This window comes from Diabrotica virgifera, chromosome 2 (assembly GCF_917563875.1).
Source record: "Diabrotica virgifera virgifera chromosome 2, PGI_DIABVI_V3a".
Classification (NCBI taxonomy): domain Eukaryota; kingdom Metazoa; phylum Arthropoda; class Insecta; order Coleoptera; family Chrysomelidae; genus Diabrotica; species Diabrotica virgifera.
The window spans coordinates 147,198,203-147,220,025 of record NC_065444.1 but is presented as its reverse complement, the minus strand read 5'-3'; the positions used below and the strand labels follow the sequence as shown (position 1 = coordinate 147,220,025).

Below are 21,823 nucleotides of genomic sequence, written 5' to 3'. Positions count from 1 at the left end.
ACCCTTAGGAAGTATTTTCGGATTAGGCGAATTGGGTTTAATTGTCTTAAATTTATCTGAGGAACGTTTTCTTTTGTCGCTAGAGTTTCTGGACACCCCGTATAATAAGTACTTCATCTGTCTGATCGCTCAGAATAAGAGATCAGTTGAATTTGATGAACAGGTATGACTTTTCTATCGTCCGATATTAATTACGCAGAGTTCCAACATCCATCAACCCAATTCTAGAAATAAATCTTACAGTCTAGAAAAAAGTAAATTATACAATATCTGTGTCTAAAGTAATTACGCATTATAGTTTAAGTGTTTATAGGCTGGCGGTTTACCCCCATATAGGGCAGTCACTGAAGGTGGATATGAATTATTACCTCTGATTTCGGTGAACCTCCATCGACTTGCATGAAAATTGGTGAGTGATTACAGGATACTTCAAGGAACAAAAGTGACATGGTGCCAACTTGCGCTTTTACTTTGGGGATGAATACGAACCCTTCTCGGGGGTGAAAATTATTTTATTAAAAATAACCGAAAAATCGATGGAGGGAAACCTAACCAAAATTTATTATATAAAGATATTAAAATAAGTCAATAGTTTTTGAGTTATTAACATTAAAGATTTTAGTTTTTCGTGAAAAAAATGCTTAAGTTTTTACAAAAAAGTTATTATTACCAAAATTGAAGCGAATGAAAACCGAATAAATTCCTTAGTCGAAAAACCTTATATAGGTATTAATTCAAAGTGATTTATATGTAGGTAATTCAATGTATATATTTTTCGGCGAGTACTCAAATCTAATTATCCATGCTTAAATAACGGGAAAACGATGCATTTTATAACATAATATACTTACTAAACACTAGTTAACGTACTCAGAAATGCCTATCAAATGAGCTTCAGAAGTGGTTGTAGCATCAAAATTTTAAATGCAAAAATTTTTCGAAATATATGCTCCAAAAATGTTTCCAAAAGAATGTTATTGTTCTTTTTAGAATACCTCCGTTAGTTTTTATGATATCGGGTTCATTCGAAAACCATTAGAAAGGCAATTTTCAGGCTAGGCTATGAAATCGTTTTAAATTTAAAATTAATCTTTTAAAGCCCTTATTTTTTTGAACATAAAAGGTTAAAGGGCCCCGGTTACATGGTTCTTCCAGTAAAAATTAGGCTTTGAACGTTTCTATCTTGGTTATTTTTTATCCTACACAAATAACAAAAAAGTAAAATCTTTGCTAAAAAATAAACTAAAAATTTGTTTTGTATTATTTATTACGTGTATCGAGTATTTTTGGAGTCATTATCAAAAGAAAACAAAATTTACAAAATTTTTAAATATTCCGATTTTTTTAAATTATAATTTTTTTCAAAAATATGTAATTGTAAACCGATAAAGTTTTAACGTCATTAAAAAATATATATATGTATAAATATTCACTTATCTATAACTCACTTTAAAGTAATATTAAAAGATTTTTCAATTTTTGATGTTTTATTAGCTTTAATTTTGCTAATAATAACTCTTTGGTAAAAACTTATACTTTATACTTATACTTTAAATATGCTTACGTTATAAGGTTTAAATAGCGACCTACTTGGAAAAAAACAATTAAGCTTTGAAATAATTATTTTCCTAACAAGTGCAGAAAGTCATTCTTTTCCGCACGCGACTGCAGTTTGCCGAACGACGCGAAGCGGGAGTTCGGCAAGCAGTCGAGTGCGGAAAAGAGACTTTCTGCAAGAGTTAGGAACAATATTTTTTCTAAGAGTCTTTAAAAAATTACCCAATCTTAATCAATTAATTTAATTAATATGAAAATACATACACAAATTAATTCTTTGACAAAGTTGTCAAAACCAAAGTTCCAGCATAATTGGTTAGCATGACGACGATCTTGGTTTCCATGAGGACGATTCAAAACCACTGTTATTGTCTACTGATTTGACTTTCGAAGATTATGTCAAAATTATTTTATTTCATCGAATTCTCGCATTAATTTCATTAAAACATGAACACAATAAGATATATTTGAGATAAATTAGTAAATAATATCTAAATATTAGTTTATTGCATGTATTATAATTACTTTAAGGCCATATTAACATATCTAAATTAACACGCGTGCGGAAAAGTAAAACGCGTGCGGAAAAGTAACACGCGTGCGGAAAAGTAAAACTTTCTAAACTAAAATGTGTGCGCCAAAGTAGACATTTTTGCACGCTCGTAGAAAAATATATTATAGAATCGAATGAGAAGGTTATGTGTGATAGAAATTCAAAAAAATTAGTCGGTATAATATTCAATTTCTAAGCGTCTTTTTATAGGTAAACCGCTTGTCTATTGGCAAATAACCATATTTAATTTATTTCTTACGTTGTTATTAATAAATACAAAAATACCAAAGTTAGATACAATTTTACAATTTCGGTTCGCTAAAATATTTTTTATATTTACAATGCATATATTATGTTTAGAGTTTGTAATTTTATATATGAGGACGATTCAAAACCACTGTTATTGTCTACTGATTTGACTTTCGAAGATTATGTCAAAATTATTTTATTTCATCGAATTCTCGCATTAATTTCATTAAAACATGAACACAATAAGATATATTTGAGATAAATTAGTAAATAATATCTAAATATTAGTTTATTGCATGTATTATAATTACTTTAAGGCCGTATTAACATATCTAAATTAACACGCGTGCGGAAAAGTAAAACGCGTGCGGAAAAGTAACACGCGTGCGGAAAAGTAAAACTTTCTAAACTAAAATGTGTGCGCCAAAGTAGACATTTTTGCACGCTCGTAGAAAAATATATTATAGAATCGAATGAGAAGGTTATGTGTGATAGAAATTCAAAAAAATTAGTCGGTATAATATTCAATTTCTAAGCGTCTTTTTATAGGTAAACCGCTTGTCTATTGGCAAATAACCATATTTAATTTATTTCTTACGTTGTTATTAATAAATACAAAAATACCAAAGTTAGATACAATTTTACAATTTCGGTTCGCTAAAATATTTTTTATATTTACAATGCATATATTATGTTTAGAGTTTGTAATTTTATATGCAGAATAATAATCTTAATGACACTAAGATAATCGCACATATTTAGTTTATTGTCCTTGATAGAACATCTTGTTGATTTACTAAAAGTGTGACTATAAAATAAACTCTTTTTGGGTTTTTAATAATAAATTATACTGTGCCGTTATGGATATACAGGATGTTTCATTAATACTTGGAAATATTTTAACTGTAGATTTCTGAGATCAATATATTAAGGTTTAACCCAAATCAACTAGTTCGAAAATTCCTTCCTAAGGGAGCTACAGCTCTTTGAAAATAGCGTCGTGTGATTAGTTTCTTTTAAATACCTCCAAAACGCTTGTATTAAAAAAAACGAAAATTGGTACACCTATTTATCTTCCAGAGATGAATCGATTCCATAAATTGAGAATTTTTAGTAGCAGTCATAGGCGTTCGTTTTGGGTAGGGCAACGGTTATTTGATTTTATAACTTATTTGTCTTTAACTTTTAACCTTTTTTGACATAGGATTATTAAATTGTGAGTCTTCTAATACTAAAGTTACTCTTGCTTTAAGTCGGTAAAATACACCGTTTTGTTTTGAAAAATTTTTCAAATTTTTTCACATTCAAAAAACGGACAATTTTCAAATTGATTTTTCTAGAAAACGGCATATCCTACCGAATTAAAGCAAGAGTACCTTCTAGTACTAGAATACCTCAAAGTATAGTTATCCAGTATGAAAAATTCGTAAAAAGTTAAAAACAAAAAAAGCAAAATAACCGTTGCCCTATCCAAAGGGACGCCTATGACCAATACTATAAAATCGCACATTATGGAATCGATTTATATCTGGAAGATAAATACGTGCACCAGTTTTCGTTTATGTAAATAGAAGCGTTCTGGAGTTATTTAAAAGAAACTAATTACAAGACGCTATCTTCAATGAGCTGTAGCTCTATTAGGCAAGCCGCACACCAAAGAAACATGAAACGAAAAAAATGAAACATGAAACGAAAAACATGTTTCATGAAAAGAAAACACTGCTAAACAAATCTCAAAGTCCGCCTACCAATGAAACGAGTGTGATTCATGCTCATGACACATTTTTATTTTCTGAGAGTTTCATAAATGACCGGACGTATATTTATTTAGCAGTGGTTTATTTCCATGAAACGTAATTTACGTTTCATGTTTAGGAAGCATTTTCGGACTAGGTGATTTGGGTTAAACCGTAATATTTTGAGCCCAGGAATCTACAGTTCAAGGATCAGCGTAAAGTAATTTGCAATAACAAAGATACTCGTTTAAAAATAATTACGTTTACATTGTCTTTATACTATCCCCTATCTTGGTTTTTACCCCAGGCTGTGGGTGAAAAAACGTGATATAATTCAGGAATTTTTGAAACCTATCAGGTGTTGTAAAGGACGATGCCAGGAATAACTTCTACTAAAATGTAACCAAAAATATTGTGCGCTTTTTTTTATATTGCGATTTTCATTTGTTAAATTTGCAATTTTTAATGATTTTTAATTTTGCAGCTTAGGATATTAATTTTAGAGAAAAACTTTTTAAAAGAAAGTTGTAGTAAATTAAAAAACCTACAATTTGAGGTATTATAAGTTTAATTTCGTTAATTGGTCACTGCAAAACAGCCTGCGAAAGGTCCAAAATGGCCGTTTTTTACAATTGCGTTATTTATTGCACAAATATTTTTTTTATTTTTTAAAGCTTTAAAATGAAGATCTTTCAATTCCAAACTTAAAAAAAATTGTAAAGCCAGATTAACGAATTTGTTGCTTAGATATTATAAATTGTTTATTCCAAGAGGTCAAATGTCGAAGGCTATAACTTTTTGAAAAAAAATCGTAGAGAATTGGTGAAACATCCAATCTCCTTCTAAAGAGTTATATTTTCATATTATGATGTAAATAAATGCGTAAAACATTTTTAAACCTCTAATTTTTGGGTTTGAAAATACGGGGCAAATTTCGTTATAAACATTTAGAGCTGAAGCGGCCCTGTACATCCTATGAGTTTTTAACTTACACATTATTGTTGCTGAAGATGAAACGAAGATTTATAAAAAAATAAAAAAATTCTACGACCAACTGAAGCTGAGATACTTTTTGGGTTTGAAAATAAGGGGGCAAATCTCGTTATACACATTTAGAGCTGAAACGGCCCTGTACATCCTATGAGTTTCTAACTTACAGATTCTTGTTGCTGAAGACGAGACGAAGATTTATAAAAAAATAAAAATTTTCTACAACCAACTGGAGCCGAGATAATTGTTTTTTTTTTTCTTAAATCGTAGTGCCTTTATTTATAACAATTAAGACATTTTTTTACAGTAATTGACTAAAGAAACACTTATATTATCTTAAAATAAAAGTTATTATAAAATAGAATTACATTTAATTATTAAAAATTCTATAAAAAAGTATTCTATAAATTCAGAAACGAATAAAAACAAAACAACATAAAAATGGTTTGAGAAAAATCTCAACAATAACTAACTTATAATTATTATTGCCAATTCTGTCACCAATTTCATTTAACCCCTACTTACTGCTAGATAACAACTGTAAACTGAACAACTATTAACCTGTACAATAAAATCATTAAAACTGCAAAATTAAATTAAATATTGGAATCAGTTATGAATAATGTGCATGACCAAACGTTCAGTTGTTCTATTACAATGAATATAACAGATTAATCATACTCCTATATCCGTTTAGAAAAACTTGATACTCTAGAGTAGTAGTCACTTCTGATGCAAAATTATATGCGAAATGACATGTGTCAAGCAGGTATAAAAAAACAGACTCTAACATTTACATTGTTTAAGATTAAATTTAATTTTTCACAGCAATTTTGCAAATTTTCAAATTTTATACTTAACGTTAAGATTATTTTACAATACCTACTCTTAATTTCTAATAACGTATAGTAACAATAGTATCACAAAATACAATATCAACATTAAGTCATTTTTTTAATTTTTGTCAGCTTCGACTAGAATATAATATAATAACTTATAAAAATATTGTAAAAACAGAAAAACTCTGGGTACAATGTAATTTTTATAGATTTATAGTGTAGATTTTTATCCCAATGTAAGGTCTCAAGAAAGTAAAAAGTATAAAATTTCTATAATAATAGTTTAACGATTAATAGTTTTCATCAAGTGTGGCAAGCCAAATTATGTTATTATTTTAACTAGTTAAGAATATAACAAAAATTTCTTTTGTAGAATCGTTCCAACCTAAAGGACATCGCACACATCTTATGGAAAATATAATGTCACTCAAATTCAATAAAATTTATACGAATAGATTCGTTTTAAATTAACGGTCAAATCTTATAATTGCGCCAACTCCATATTTTCAATAATAAGAGCAGAAATTGATATAAATAAATCTGAAATCAAATGGATACGTACATAAATTAGAGAGAGAAAAAATATTTTATAATACCCAAATTGTCGGTACTCCATAAATCAGCGGATTAGTTTCACTAATCCGCTTAGGCCCAGCGGGGTTTAATCTCTTGTGAATAGCACCCAGAGCAATAGTGATTGTAACTGACAGTTTTACTGACTCCAAAAATGTGATTTCGATAAACTTTAATTGCAATTTGCGCCGTAATTAATCATAATTAAGAGTTGGCGCAATGATAAGATTTGACCGTTAATTTAAAACGAATCTATTCGTATAAATTTTATTGAATTTGAGTGACATTATATTTTCCATAAGATGTGTGCGATGTCCTTTATGGGTAAATATAGACTCATTTAAACCATCGGTTTTTTCACGCAGGTTTGGTATATGCACGCAGAGTAGGCAAAAACCAAGGTTTTTTTGTTTAAACCAGGTTTATTTGGTTTATACCAGGTTTATTTGATACAATGTATCATTAGTCTAATTCAGTGATACTCAACCTGCGGCCCGCGGCCGCATGCGGCCCTCTAGCGTTTTGTATGCGGCCCGAAGGCTAACTTAAGGGCCCTGTGATCAAATTATTTGTCAAATTTCACGTGTTTGTCAAATTATTTGATAATGTGCCGATCTGTTTCGAGGCGTGTTTGGGCGTGATTCAGACAATTTAATGACTAATTTTAAATTATATTGAAATTTTTAAGATCTCTAATTAAAAAGCAAGGTATTATTAACTTTGAATAATAAATTATTAAAGTTAATGAACAAATACTCATTTTAAAAATAATCAATACTTATTGACTACATTGCAACGACCCATTTACATAGTAATCACAAGAAAAATTCAGGTCCGGATTAACAAAAAAAAATTTAAAATAATTGTGACCTTGAAAGAACACCCTGTATATCAAAATTTTCAAAATTCGCCTGCACATTTAAAAAGAGCATAAAAAACTAAGTTTAATTGCTCGCTTCAATTTTTTGCGCAGATAATTTAATGACATTAATTTTAAAATTATATCGAAATTACTATTTTGAAAGTTCGAGTTCTTAAAAATATCGACATAATTTCAAAATTCAAGTCATTGAATTGTCTGCGCAAAAAATGGAAGCAAATGTAGAGATGCAGTTCAAGGAGGAACAAGAAATGGAGGAGCAGTGGAAAAAAATCAAACAAGGAATAAACACTGCAGCAGAGAAAGTAGTTGGAAAAATGCAAAAAGAAAGAAGAAACAATTGGTTTGACGAAGAGTGCAAACTAGCAGTGGACGAAAAGAATAAAACAAGATTGAAATGGCTAAGCACAGGTAAAGAAGAGGAACGAGAAAAATACCAAGATCAAAGGAAAAAGACAAAGAAATTGTTTAAATCAAAGAAAAATAAAAAAGTAGACGAAATTATGAACGAGATCGAAACAGAAAATAAGAGACACAATTCAAAACCACTGTACCAATACTTAAAGCTAGGTAGTAGAAAACGGACAGCTAATGTAGCCATAGAAGCAGAAACATGGCAGAAGTATTTCGAAGAAATGTATCAAGAAACGGATGTAGTAGAAGAAAGAGAAACAATAATGAACCCGGAACAAGGTGAAGAAGAAGAATTGACCTATACAGAAGTAAAAGATACAATATGCAAACTGAAAAACGGGAAAACAGCGGGAGACGACGGAATATGTGCAGAACTTATAAAATACGGGGTTGAAGCACTATACAGAAAGATTTATGAAATAATACAGAATATATGGAATAAGGAAACAATGCCCGAAGAATGGAAGAAAGGAATTATTGTGACAATCCCAAAACAAGGAGACCACAGGATATGTAAAAACTACCGAGCAATTAATTTAATGAATGTAACATATAAAGTACTGACTGGTATAATTAGAGACAGACTAACAATATACACAGAACAAAGCATAGGAGACTACCAGTACGGTTTCAGAAAAGGAAGATCCACGATAGATGCTATCCATACACTAAAACAAGCGATAGAGAAAACATACGAGTACGACGGAGAAGCACATATACTTTTTCTAGACTTTAAACAGGCTTTTGACAAACTAAGTAGAAGAAAAATGATCCAAGACTTACAAGAGAGCAAAATACCAAATAAAATTATAAGAATGATAGAAATGACAATGCGAGATTCCCAAGCAACAATAGACACCGGAAGAGAGAGAACAGAAATAATAAAAATTAAAAATGGAGTAAGACAAGGAGATGCGCTCTCAACTGTACTATTTATTCTATCATTAGATAAGATAATAAAAAAGTTGTCAAACGCAGGAACTATAAATAAAAATACAGTACAAATAATTGGATATGCGGACGATATAACCATAGTAGCAACAGATAAAAAGGCATTAAAGAAAACCTTTCAAGAAATAGAAAACGAATCCAAACTAAGAGGACTGGAAATAAATGAAAATAAGACAAAATACATGAATGTAAGTAAAAAAAAGAAGACGCAACTGACAGAAATGACAATAGACGCACACAGCTTCGAAGAGGTTGAAACATTCAAATATTTGGGAGTATTAGTCAACAGAAGAAATGAAAGTGTAGATATGAAAAGAAGAATTCAAGCAGGAAACAAAGCATTCTACAGAAATAAAAAAAATTTCAAAGATAAGAAGATAAGCCGAAATACAAAAATGAAAATCTACAAAACGACCATAAGACCAATAGTGCTATATGCTTTGGAGACATTCACATTAACAGCAAGAGAAGAAGAGCAGCTGAAAGTTTTTGAGAGAAAAATTATGAGAAAAATTCTGGGACCAAAGAGGGAAAACGAAGAGGATGCAAGGCAATGGATGAACCACGAAATACAAGAATGGATGGGTCAAGAGAACATAGTAAGAGCAACAAAAGCACAGAGAATTAGATGGTATGGACACATAATTAAAGACTGGATTATATGCAAAATGCATATGCATATATATGCTGCATATTTCTCATGTTTTTCATAAATGCATATGCCTTGCATATTTGGAGATTTAAGAGCATATAAATGCATATTTTGATGGGAATTTACTCTACCCCATTTAAAAATAAGGTATATATTAGTAACATCAACATCCATTAAAATAAAATGTGAAAGTAAATATTTTGCTGTTAAGCTCCTTTGTTGTTGTACCCATAAACATAATGGGCGTTATTTATAGCTGCAGGTATCATTATCCGGATATTTAAGATTTATAGACTTCTCAGAATTTACAAATTACCTAAGTAAATACCGATTATATTTTGAATAACATTACAAATATTACCTGTACTTTCTGCTGGTGTCGGCCAACTATGAATTATTCTGGGAAAACCAACCAAAACGAAATTTTAAGGCAGCGTTGCCAATTTAGCTTATTTTATGCTAGATTTGGCATATTTTTGTGTTGTTTAGCTTATTTATTTCTTGTTTAGCATATAGCATATTTTCTAGCATATTAAATAATATAAAAATTATTTAGTAAAAATCGAAAATCTTCTAATTCAGAACAAATTTTTATGTTGGCCTTACAATTACTAAAACAACTTAGGAACTCTCTCACAGGAACTTGAAACTGATATCAGTGAGTCAAATCTGATTCCTAACAAAAAATGTTTAACCATTCACACATACACACCTACATCAGCAAATCCCTTCGCCTTCAATAATGTTTATATTAGTACTTATGTCTGTGGACCATGAGATTACTATTAACTACAGGATCATGTTTCAGCATTTTTTAAAACAAATAATTTATCTGTACTGGGTTATGCTTGCTATAGGGATTTTTTATTAGTTGATAATGGAATACCTACTGTTGAACTGATCATTCCATCATTCTTGTGAGGTTTGGCAAATACTATATTGGTCGAGTTGGCAACACTGTTTTAAGGGTAGGATAGATTATTTTATTTTATGAATGGTTAGTCTTAAATCAATCGCCGATTATTCAACTTTTGTGATTGCAAGTTATTGACTATACTGTGTAAAAAAATCATTTTATTATTATTGTGAAAATGCCTAAAGTAGCAAGGGAAAAATCAAGTCTTCTCAGAAGTTGGATTGGAAGTAACAATCATCTAAAAGTTATCGACAGTGAAAGTATGTTTTGCACCATTTGTGATAAAAAGGTAAGTTCTCCACTTCAATAGATTTTTAAACTTATCAAACTTCTTTGCACATCTATGTGTCTGTCTATTCTAAAATGACAAACCGTCCCATTTCTTCAAAAACTGTTTTTTAAAGTTCGCAACGGTTTGGCTTATACAGAGCGAGGTGTTGAGAGTGGCCCACCCTGTATACTACGGTACACTGACTGTACTTTATTGTTTGACGATTTCAATTTCACTTTGAGAAATAAAAAAAAATTGGGGGAGGTTTAAAAAGTTTGATCATTTTAATGTAGGTATCTATTTACGAAAACATCTAAAACATCATTATCATTATATTCCAGATTCCATGTCAAAAGAAATTCCAAGTAGTTCAACACATAAAAACTTCACTTCACCAAACTAAGCTATCAAAAAATGATAATAAACCTCGCCAGCAGATTCTACAGAACAGTTTGCAGATTCAGAATACGTCAGTTGGGCAAGAAACCTTTGCAAAGGATTTATGCCATTTTTTTTTTAACTGTAATATCCCTCTGCACAAGTTAGAACATAAATCGTGTCAAAACTTTTTAAAAACTTATTGCAAGATTAAAGATAAACCAGCTCAAATACCAAGTTCTTCAACTCTTCGGAAAAAATATGTCAGTGCATGTTACAAAGATGTGATGACGAGTATTAAAAATCAGTTAAAAGCCGATTATCTTTGGATTTCCGTCGACGAAACAACGGATACAAAGGGTCGACAAATTGCGAATCTAATTGTTGGAGTTCTTAACGACTCTGGCGATTTTAAAAACTCATACTTAATTAGTGTAAAATGTTTGGAAAAAACAAACTATGCTACAATAGCTAGATTTGTTAACGAATCCCTAACAAATTTTTTTTTACCTGATCAAGTACCATTTGAAAAAATATTATTAATGCTTAGTGATGCCGCCTCATATATGATGAAAGCTGCATCCAATCTTAAAATCTTTTTCCCTAATTTAATTCACTGTACATGTTTGGCGCACGGCCTAAACAGAGTTGCAGAGAAAGTTAGAATTGAATTTCCCAATGTAAACACCTTAATAAATAATGTAAAAAAAGTATTTCTGAAAGCACCACTACGTGTACAGGTATATAGGGAGATGCTTCCCGATATTCCTTTACCACCAGAACCAGTATTAACCAGATGGGGAACTTGGCTTAAAAGTGCTATATTTTTATCTGAACACTACGACGACATCAAAAGCGTTATTTCAAGTTTTGATCCGACTTGTACCGCTATTGATAACTGTCAAAATATTTTTAAAGAAAAGTCTATTAAAAATCAATTGTTGTATATAAAATCGAATTTCGATATCATTGAAAGTTCAATTACAAAATTAGAGGCTCAAAATTTATGTCTTCACAATAGTATGTCTATTGTTGATTCGGTTAAACAGAAAATAACAAATCTGAATGGGGAAATTGGAGTAAAAATTAAAGATAAACTTGATGACGTTTTAAACAAAAATGAGGGTTTCACTTTATTGCGTTCAATAAATAATATAATCAATTTTGGAAACTTCGATGAAAATATTAATATGGATCCGTCTCTAATAGCAAAGTTTAAATATGCCCCAATTACATCTTGTGACGTTGAGAGATCTTTTTCTGCCTATAAACAAATATTAACAGATAGAAGACATAATATTAGTTTAGAAAATATGAATCAATATATGATTATTTATTGTAACAATAAAAATATGTAAATTTGTTTTATTGTACTCTTTTTATAATATTAGTTTAGAAAATATGAATCAATATTGTAACAATAAAAATATGTACATTTATTTTATTGTACTCTTATTTATCTTGTGGTCAAAATAAAATATTTTGCCGTTTTATTTGTCACAAAACCTGAAGTTAAAAAAATATATTAAGAAATAATAATACAATTTGGTTTAAATTCAAACCTATTTATTTATTTTTATTATTTTTTATTTATTTATGTATTTAACGTAAACCATAAAATTATTCATATAAAAATAAGTGCATATATAAATGCATATTTGCATGTTAATTGTGCATATTCAGCTTGTTTTAAAATGCATATTGCATGCATATTTTAGACATTTTTTAGTGCATATTTTCCAGTCTCTACACATAATGAGAAGAGAGAAGAACAATCCGTTAAGAGTTATAACCGAATGGATACCACCAGGTACAAGAACCAGAGGCAGGCCTAAACTCAGATGGAGACAACAAGTGGAAGAAGACTTAAGAAGTATGGAAATTAGAAATATAGGAAGCAAAATCAGAGAGAGAGAAGAATGGAGAAAGGTAGTGGAAACAGCGAAGTCACACCAGCAATTGTAAAACCAAAGTCAGAATGGGATGATCCCCCACAAAAAGGATCTTCAAGTGAAAACAGCTTCAGCTTCCTCGGGAGCGTACAGCTTGTATATATGTATATATATCGAAATTACTATTTTGAAAGTTCGAGTTCTTAAAAATATCGACATAATTTCAAAATTCAAGTCATTGAATTGTCTGCGCAAAAAATGGAAGCTCCATTAAAGCTCTTTTCAAATGTGCAAACGGGTTTTGAAAATTTTAATATACAGGATGTTGTTTCAAGGTCACGATGGATTTATAATTTTGTTTACTCCAGACCTGGATTTTTTTTGTGATTAGTAGTTGGGTGATTTTTGTTCTAAATGGGACATATTTGTACCAAATATCAAAAAAATATACAAGGTGGTTCTAAAGTTATGGGAAAAATCGATAAAACACCCTGTAACTAGGTTATAAAGTCGGTGGAGCAATAAATTTGGTATGTCTCATTTACCTCTATTCACCATTCAAGTATTTCCGTTTCCTAGTGAAACACCCTGTATACTACTTCATCTTGATTGCGGCCCGCAAGCTGTGGCAATAGCTACTATGTGGCCCAGGAAAGAAAAAGGTTGAGTATCGCTGGTCTAAATACTTTAAAAATGAATAAATTATTTTATAAAATAATAGTAATAAAGAATGAAAATAATGATTAAGACAACTTTTATTTTTATTTACACACACAAAAAATTAAAATAACAAAAAAACATCTTCAAAACGTATCAAAACATATTCAAAATAGCTAAGTTCGAAAGTAAAAAATAGAATTTATTTATTTTAATTTTCATTTGCGGCAGCTGTATAAAAAACTTTAAATAAAAACACCAGTTTGGAGGTTCAATAAAAAAGACCAGGTTTTTTTCTTAAAAAAGCAGTTGATTTAAACCATGGTTTTAAACATGTTGGTTTAAACCTGCCAACCCTGTATGCACGTACTATATGCACTTGCATGCCATAAGAGCATCGGCTACAAAATACTTCGGACCATATCCGGCTTTGGCAGTGCCAAAAAACTTCGTCCTATCCGAAACCAAAAAAGAAAGTGAGCATATATTCATGTACGTTATGGAAAAAAGGTCCTCTAACTCACTATCCTTTAAACTGGTTTTATTATTAATTGGTTTAAAGTAAGATGGAGCGACCGGTTTTGCTGTTTACAAGTTATACAGCATCGTAAGTCCCACAAGAAAGTAATGCTAAAATCATAAAATGTGTGTAACAATGACAACGAATTTAATTTAAAGGTAATAAAACCAATTTAAATGACTGTAAGTAGAGGATCTTTTTCCTTAACGTACACGAACAAAAAAACCTGGATCCGAACTCATAACATTTTGCTTTTTTACACGACCAGCCTGCTTCAGTATTTTATGATGGATATACCAATACCAGCGTTAAACTCTTTTTGGCTTCCGAAGGACTACCGACTACGACTTTCTAGAATTTAACGATGCCTAGGGAATTGGTCCAGCTGAAGTGGAAGCTGATCTTGCCGCTTTTAGGTCCTTTCTCACTTAGAAAAAAATTATACACCTACAAAAGTCAAGGGATGTCACCGAAATTATTATTACATTGGCTCTCCAAAGCGAAATTTTTAAACAACAAGACGTGTTCTGAGGGATTAGAAACCTCAAATCATTTTAGTGATGACAACTTTGGCATGATTCTGATTAATATTCGTTCTATAAGAAATAAAACTGATGCATTATTTTTTTTCTAGAGGAATTAGGATTTCCCCCGAAAGTTGCGGTTTTTTTTGTAGAAACGAGCCTTTTTTTGTAGAAAAATATACCACAATTGCTAGATATGATCGTCCAAGTTCGGCTCATGGGGGCACCCTAATTCTTTCTACAAATAATGATTTTTCTTTGGTAACAAAATATGACTTTTTGTTAAGTGAATCCTTCTTTGAGTTTTCCTTAGTTTATAATAAGAATCTTAATCTTTACATTATTTACATTTATAGATCACCTGACTCTAGCGTGGAACTATTTTTTCAGAACCTGCTAAATTTGTTAGATGACCTGCCTCATAAAAGCAGAAAAATTCTATGCGGTGACTTCAATATTAATAATTAAGCTCCTGCTTGTGCTACCCAAGTGTCCCTGGTCAACATATTTGAATCGTATGGTCTCTCAATGCACGGTAATTCTCCTACAATGATTACAAAAAGTACATCTACCATAATCGATTATATTGTCTCAGATTTCTCACCCCTTGATGTCTGCTCTACAGTTATTAGTTCGGGACTATCTGATCATGAAGCAGTGTATACGAAGTTTAACATCTTCAGCAAACCCTCCTCAAAAATTCGACGTTTAGGTAGGATTTTTTTCGCCCAGAATTTTCGTAAATTCCAAAATTTATGCTTAACTTCTGAGTGGCACTTTCCTTTAATTACTATTAAGCCAAAACATCGGAAACCTTGGGTTACGAAAGGTATCCGCTTATCAGCCAAGAATATGCGTTCACTACTATACATCAAGAAATTTACTACCAACGTTTCTGTCACTAAATATATCATGAAATACAGGACAACATACCTAAAACTTGTCAAATAATGTAAAAAAGTCTACTTTCAAAATCGTCGGGGAAGCTCTAAAAGTGTTGCAAAAGAAACTTGGTCCATAATAAACGATCTTCGAAATAAAACTCACACAGCTCAATCATTTTCCCTTTCCAACCCTGAAAGTCTAAACGATTACTTAGTTAATTTGAGTAAACATATAACATCAACTATTTTGCCGCAACAAGATCCCATTTCCTATCTCCCTAATTCAAGAAAGGTCTCGAATTCATTATTTTTAAAACCAGTCGATAACTCAACTAATCCAAACAATCAATAGTATCAAATGCAAGTCACCCAGTACTGATGGACTATCTATAAAAATTTTCTCTAATCTCACAGAAAATGTGTCGGAAATCTTCGTCTCACTAATTAATGATTCCTTCGAAAAAGGTAAATTTCCAGAGTGCCTAAAAACAGCCATTATTATTCCTCTTCATAAGAGTGGTGAAAAATCTAATGTCTGCAACTATAGACCTATTCCCTTATTACCGGTATTCTCCAAAATTATTGAGAGACTCATTAAAACTCGACTTATGTCCTTTATCGTTGATAACAACATTTTATCACAAGATCAGTACGGTTTTTTAACCAATAAATGTACGACTGATGCCATGTTTTCTGTACTACATGAGGTTTACCAAGCACTAAACAATAATCTTTATACTGCCACTATGTTCTGTGACTATGCCAAAGCTTGTGATTGTGTAAACCACGATATTTTAATAAAAAAACTCAATTTCTACGGAATTAGAGGTATTTCTTTGAATTGGTTCCAATCCTACTTGGATAATAGGAAACAACTGGTTAGAGCAAATGATACTGACTCAAGTCTCAAAAATATTATATGTGGTGTACCACAAGGTTCAGTATTGGGTCCTCTACTTTTCCTTATCTTTATAAATGTCATCACTAATTTAAAAATCGATGGAAAAATTTTTCTTTTTGCTCATGATACCAGTATCACTTGGAGCAACTCAACTATTGCAACTCTTCGTGAAATTATAACTTCGGATCTACTGACGATAAAGACCTGGTGTGACTCTAATTTACTCTCTTTTAACGTGGATAAGACAGTAGTATTATCCTATAAAGGAGCTCTTCAACATTTGCCTCTTAATAACTGCCAGATCAGTACCGTCGATTCTGTAAAATTTCTTGGTATTTTTTTAGACAGCAACCTCAAATGGTCCCTACATATCGATTCGTTAAGTAATAAACTCGCCTCAGCTTGCTATGCAATAAGATCTGTCTCAAGGGACATCAATTTAGCATCTTCTAAAATAACGTATTTTTAGTTGTTTGAGTCTCATCTTCGATATGGTCTTCCTTTTTGGGGTTCTAGTACAGCTGTTCAATCTGATGTTATTTTTAAATTGCAAAAAAGAGCACTAATATCTGTTTGGCCTCAGAATATCTACACATTGCAGAAGTTACATCAGAGATCACGGAATTTTAACACTTCCATTTCTATATATTCTAGGAACGGTTTGTTTAATTCGTAAACACCTTCATGTCTTTCCAGCAAGGCCTCATCATCTTTACTCCACCAGAAATTAAATCTTTGATATTTAGTTTAAAAACAAAATCAGTTTAAAAAAATCCATTGAAATTGGTTCAACAAACAACTCCGCCAATTTTCGGGCAAAAAGTTTTCATTTAAGGTCGCTACAAAAATCATTATCTTTCACATTATTCTATAATTTTTACTATGTATATTATGTATAAATGGAATTGTTAAGTAGTATGATTGATAGATGTTCTCACGCCCTTTTAAATGTTAATATGTATTGATAAATAAACAAATTATGAATTTTTAAATTTGGAAAAGCTATTTCCGCAAAAAATGGTCCTAGAAAATCTTTTTCTTTTGTAAATGTGTCAAAAATTATCAGGAACGAGGGTATCGAAACAGCATTTAAAAAAATTTTTAGTCCCGGAAATGTTATTTAAAGAGCAAGTTTTAAACAATTTTCAAATGCAATTTTGGAGGAGAGTTTAATTTGAAATTTTGTCTTTGATTCTATTCTAACTAGTATCTTGCCTGTTTTTGTGTATATTCAATGTGGGTTGAATTTTATTTTTGTTGTCTATTTAACGTTTTTAAGAAAAACTTATACCATATCTTTCTAAAAAGTTGTTTAATTTTTTTTCTCGTCCTAAATTTTCTTTACTTATTTATAGAAAATATATTTTTGTTCAATTCGCTTGCTGTAAATACATATTTTCATTGGTCATTTCATTTATAGTATGTCCATAATTTATTTTAAATTGTACCTTTGTTTACGGTGTCTTATAATAGTCGCCACACCAGCGAACTTTTCCCTTACAATTCTATGCTCTTTTTGGTCCTCTATATTTATATTAATCTAACATTTCGTTTTACTTCAAATCCCCAATGTTACACCTTTCTCGGTTTTATTTTTATTTATATGTTCTTAATATTAGCATACATGGAGAGAAGGAAAATATTCAAGAGGGGGATTGGACGTATCGTTCCGAAAGAGAACGATGTATACCTTGTCAGGTAAAATAACTAAGAAATCAAAATTTTCCAAGACTACAAGTAATATTTTAGGAAGTAATCAGATATATAAACAAAGAAATATATCGTATGGAAATAGAAGGAACAACTATGGAAGTATCATCGTCTGCTTCACGAGTAAGTTCATTGCTTTGACATTCAAATCAGAAGCTTATAGACATTCACATCAGAAGCCTCACATCTGGAGGCCGAACTGTCAGAATAAAATATTTGAGATTTTTAAATTTTGTTTAGATTTTGTCCAAGAAAAAAATCATTAGAAACAAGCTACCACAAGCATTATAATAATATAAGTTATCGTAACTACTGATGTCTAAACTGTTATAAACTGCACAGGCATGAACCTACAAACACTACAAGAACTGCTGGACACACAGGAGAATAAGTGGCTTTTTTTCATATTGATGCTCAATACAGACTAATAGACAAAATAAAAAAACAAAAACAGACTCATTTAACATTTGCTAAGTGATGATCGGAGTTTGTGACGATTTCTTGTTCCCAATATTTTTTATCAATGCTAGGCGCATTTTCAAAATCGTGTAAGTTTTGGATTGAGCGAATTTGAATAATTATATTATATTCTTATATTTTTGATTATTTGATTTTAAATCCATTAAACAGTCATGTTTAAACTAGAGATGTGACTCATATCTACTTAATAATAGTTATTTATGATATAAGTGTTAAAAGTACAATTTTAAGGCACGCATGTGAAAGTTTGCAGAATGAGCGATAGCGAGTTCTGCAATTCACATGAGTGCCTTAAAAATGTACTTTTTAACACGCATATCATACAATATTTTTTCTACAAACGTAATTACAGGACAATATCTACAAAAACTTTTACTTGAACTTGACTGACATTCCATTTTTATATCTTTTTGACATTACATCAAAATTGCCTATACGGTCAATACGAATTGCAGTGCCATAAAAATTTTAAAGCACTAGTGCCTTAAAGTAGCATTTTTAACGCTCCTATGGAGTGCTAAAAATTGCATTTTTAACACGGTTGTAGAAAAATATATTTAAATAATAAATGTTTCATGAAAAGACTTAAAGAGATCATAAAAATAAATTAAGGCCAACCAAATATTAAACCAAATTCCTCGAAATATTAAAATCAACTTTTAGCTTCTACTGAACTATAAATCATTCAGATATCCATACCAGAGGTTTCCTGTTTTTTTAGATTTTACGAACTGAAAAGGTACTGAACCAAACCACGATTATGAATCAACAATGTTTGTCAGTTATCGATATTAACAACAGGTGAAATGCTAGCTACGTTTCCTCCCGTAACACTGCTCATGGGGATAGCTACTAATTGAGGTTGAGTAATATTTGGACCCTGTAATAACCCCAGAATCATTCCATTGGAAGTTGAAGCGTATCCCATACCTGCGGGAGTTTGTAACACCAAAGGAAGAGCTTGAACTCTGTTTTCTGATCCACTAACAGTTGATGTTGTCGTTGAAGCAGGTACTGTGGAAACGGAGGTAGGAAGAGAGGAGGTAGAAAAAGCTGGAAGGGAGGAGGTAGGAAAAGCTGGAAGAGACATGTTGACTGTAGTGGAAGGTACCATTAGAGGAAACAGGCCACTTAGATTTGCACTATTTCTCGTAGCAGTACTTGTACCAGCATGAGTAGTAGTATTGAGGTGAGAAAGAGCAACTTCTTTTTTGAAATCTTTGGGAATAGGAGGAGTTTCAGTTTCTACGATTGTCTTGGCACCATTATTGGGAATAATTCTTTCATCTGCATGTGCAGAAGCCGATGAAACTTGTATAAGAGAAGGCTTATTGTCGACGGAATTCGTTATCTCTTCTGTGGTTTCCATCTCTTCACTGTCACTGTCTGATCCAGTCTCTCCATCCTGAAAAAAAAATAACTATAAGTTTACAACTTATTTAACAAATTTATCATATTTAGTAAGCAAAATAACAGTTTAGTTGTGTATAAGAACTCAGGTACAATTCGTATAATCGTTTCTACGGTTCAATCAGATTATTTACGAAACATATTAACTACTATTGGCTGCATCACTGATCTAATATTTCTATCCGTTCCCGTAGATAAACTTTTGACTCTGATCCAGATCTTCTTGTCTGATGATATCTTGCGTGCTTAGTTTCTTCTGTCTACTACAAAAGCTTCCCCTTATAACTAATAGTTTTTCAATTGGTCTACTGGTTCCCGCGTTGTGTGTTTATCTGTTTTTCACTGTGCTATGAATAGTAAAAAGAAACTGGCCATAATTGGAGGATATATAGTTTTATTTAATGATAGAAAAAAGAAAAGACTATGGTCAAAACGATGGTTAGTAGAAAGAAGAAAGTACTCCCATATGAATGTAATTAGAGAACTTAAAACAAGAGAACCGATTGGTTTACACAATAGGGAACTTGCATAAATCATAAATGCTATAAATCACAACAGAACAGAATTAAAAACGTATATCAAAGAAAAAAAGTTTTTTTGTCTTTCGTCTGGCCCCTATAGACGATTAAAATCGAGAAAAATTCAAATTACAGCAGACAGCCCAAAACGCGCCCTCATTGGTCGTGGCGTCATATCATTGTAGTATTTGATTTCCTCGCTATTAATTCATTAAGTTGGCATTCGTTATGACGCTCAGTTTTATAAATAATTTGATAGTTGCTATTTCTGACTAATATTTGAGTGTTTTTGTTAAGACATTACCAGAGAACGGCAGTTCTCGCCAGTGGCGCACATCAACACTCCCCTACACGCGACACTATATATACACGAAATTTTCGATTTTCTAAATCTGACTGAATTGAAAATTGGGTCAACACCCATCTTAATGTATAGGAAAAGACTCACCCATTCATATGTCAACCATCCATTTTGGTCCACAAGTGTGGATTTTACGGCCCTTCCTATTTAGAGTCTGTTTTTCGTTCTCGTCCCGAAAACTCCCAAAAACTTTGAAAATTTAACTCCGACCTTTGCGGCTTCTCATAGTACTGATCATTACCTTTCTAACGCATGCCTAATTTTGAAAATCGGTTATACCATTCAAAAGTTACCGAGCTCAGAAATATGACTCAATTTTTATTTAAAAAGGGAATAGTTTGTCGATATGTATGTGTGTGGAAAAGTTAAACCGATCTGAATTTTTTTTCTGTGTTTGAAGAGGGGGTTAGGGCCGATTCAGAACCGATGGAGTTTGTGACGTTTGACCACCCATAAGCCAGCTATAGGACTTGGTAGGTATAAAACGGCATATTTTTTGGGGGTATATATCTTCGGTTCAAGAAGAGACAGGAGAACCGCAAATACACCAAATCAATAGTATTTAGTTAGGCTTTCAAATGGTGTCTAAGCCGCCAGGATCAGACATACACACGGCTCAGTATAGCCGAAAAACTGAAAAACTGAACTTTGAAAATTTAGGTTTTTCGACAATTACTCAAAATTTCAACCTACGAATTGCGCCAATAACTTAGCGTTTGTAGAAGGACTCTAGGCGAATCTAACGGTGTATACCTCATATCCGGGAAAATTCGAATTTTTAAGTTATATGCTTTATAAGTATGATCAAATCTATTTCTTATGGGAAAAACGGATTTTCAAGCTCAGTAATTCCTGTAATAGCTTCAGTTATCATACTTGACCTTAGATTCATCAGCTACTACTTGTCAACACGTTTCAAACTTATGTTTAGTGATCAAAATCGGTTAAGCCGTTTAGAAGTTATTAAGCTACAAAAGTATAATCCAATTAACGATTATTCCCTAAAT

General features: G+C 31.4%; 1 protein-coding gene across 3 annotated transcripts in view; it reads right to left on the bottom strand.

The window, feature by feature from the left end:
* The window catches only part of LOC114331275 (serum response factor homolog), a 616,816-nt gene that overhangs the window by 19,368 nt on the left and 575,625 nt on the right, over positions 1–21,823 (bottom strand). Inside the window, exon 4 of one of the 3 annotated variants that reach the window (XM_028280791.2) lies at positions 19,458–19,932. The exons of 1 other annotated variant lie outside the window; for it this stretch is intronic. In XM_028280791.2, coding sequence (XP_028136592.2) covers positions 19,458–19,932 — 475 coding nt within the window. Of the gene's footprint in view, positions 1–13,818; positions 19,933–21,823 lie in introns of those variants that run through there. One more of the 3 variants, XM_028280790.2, reaches the window with a different exon arrangement.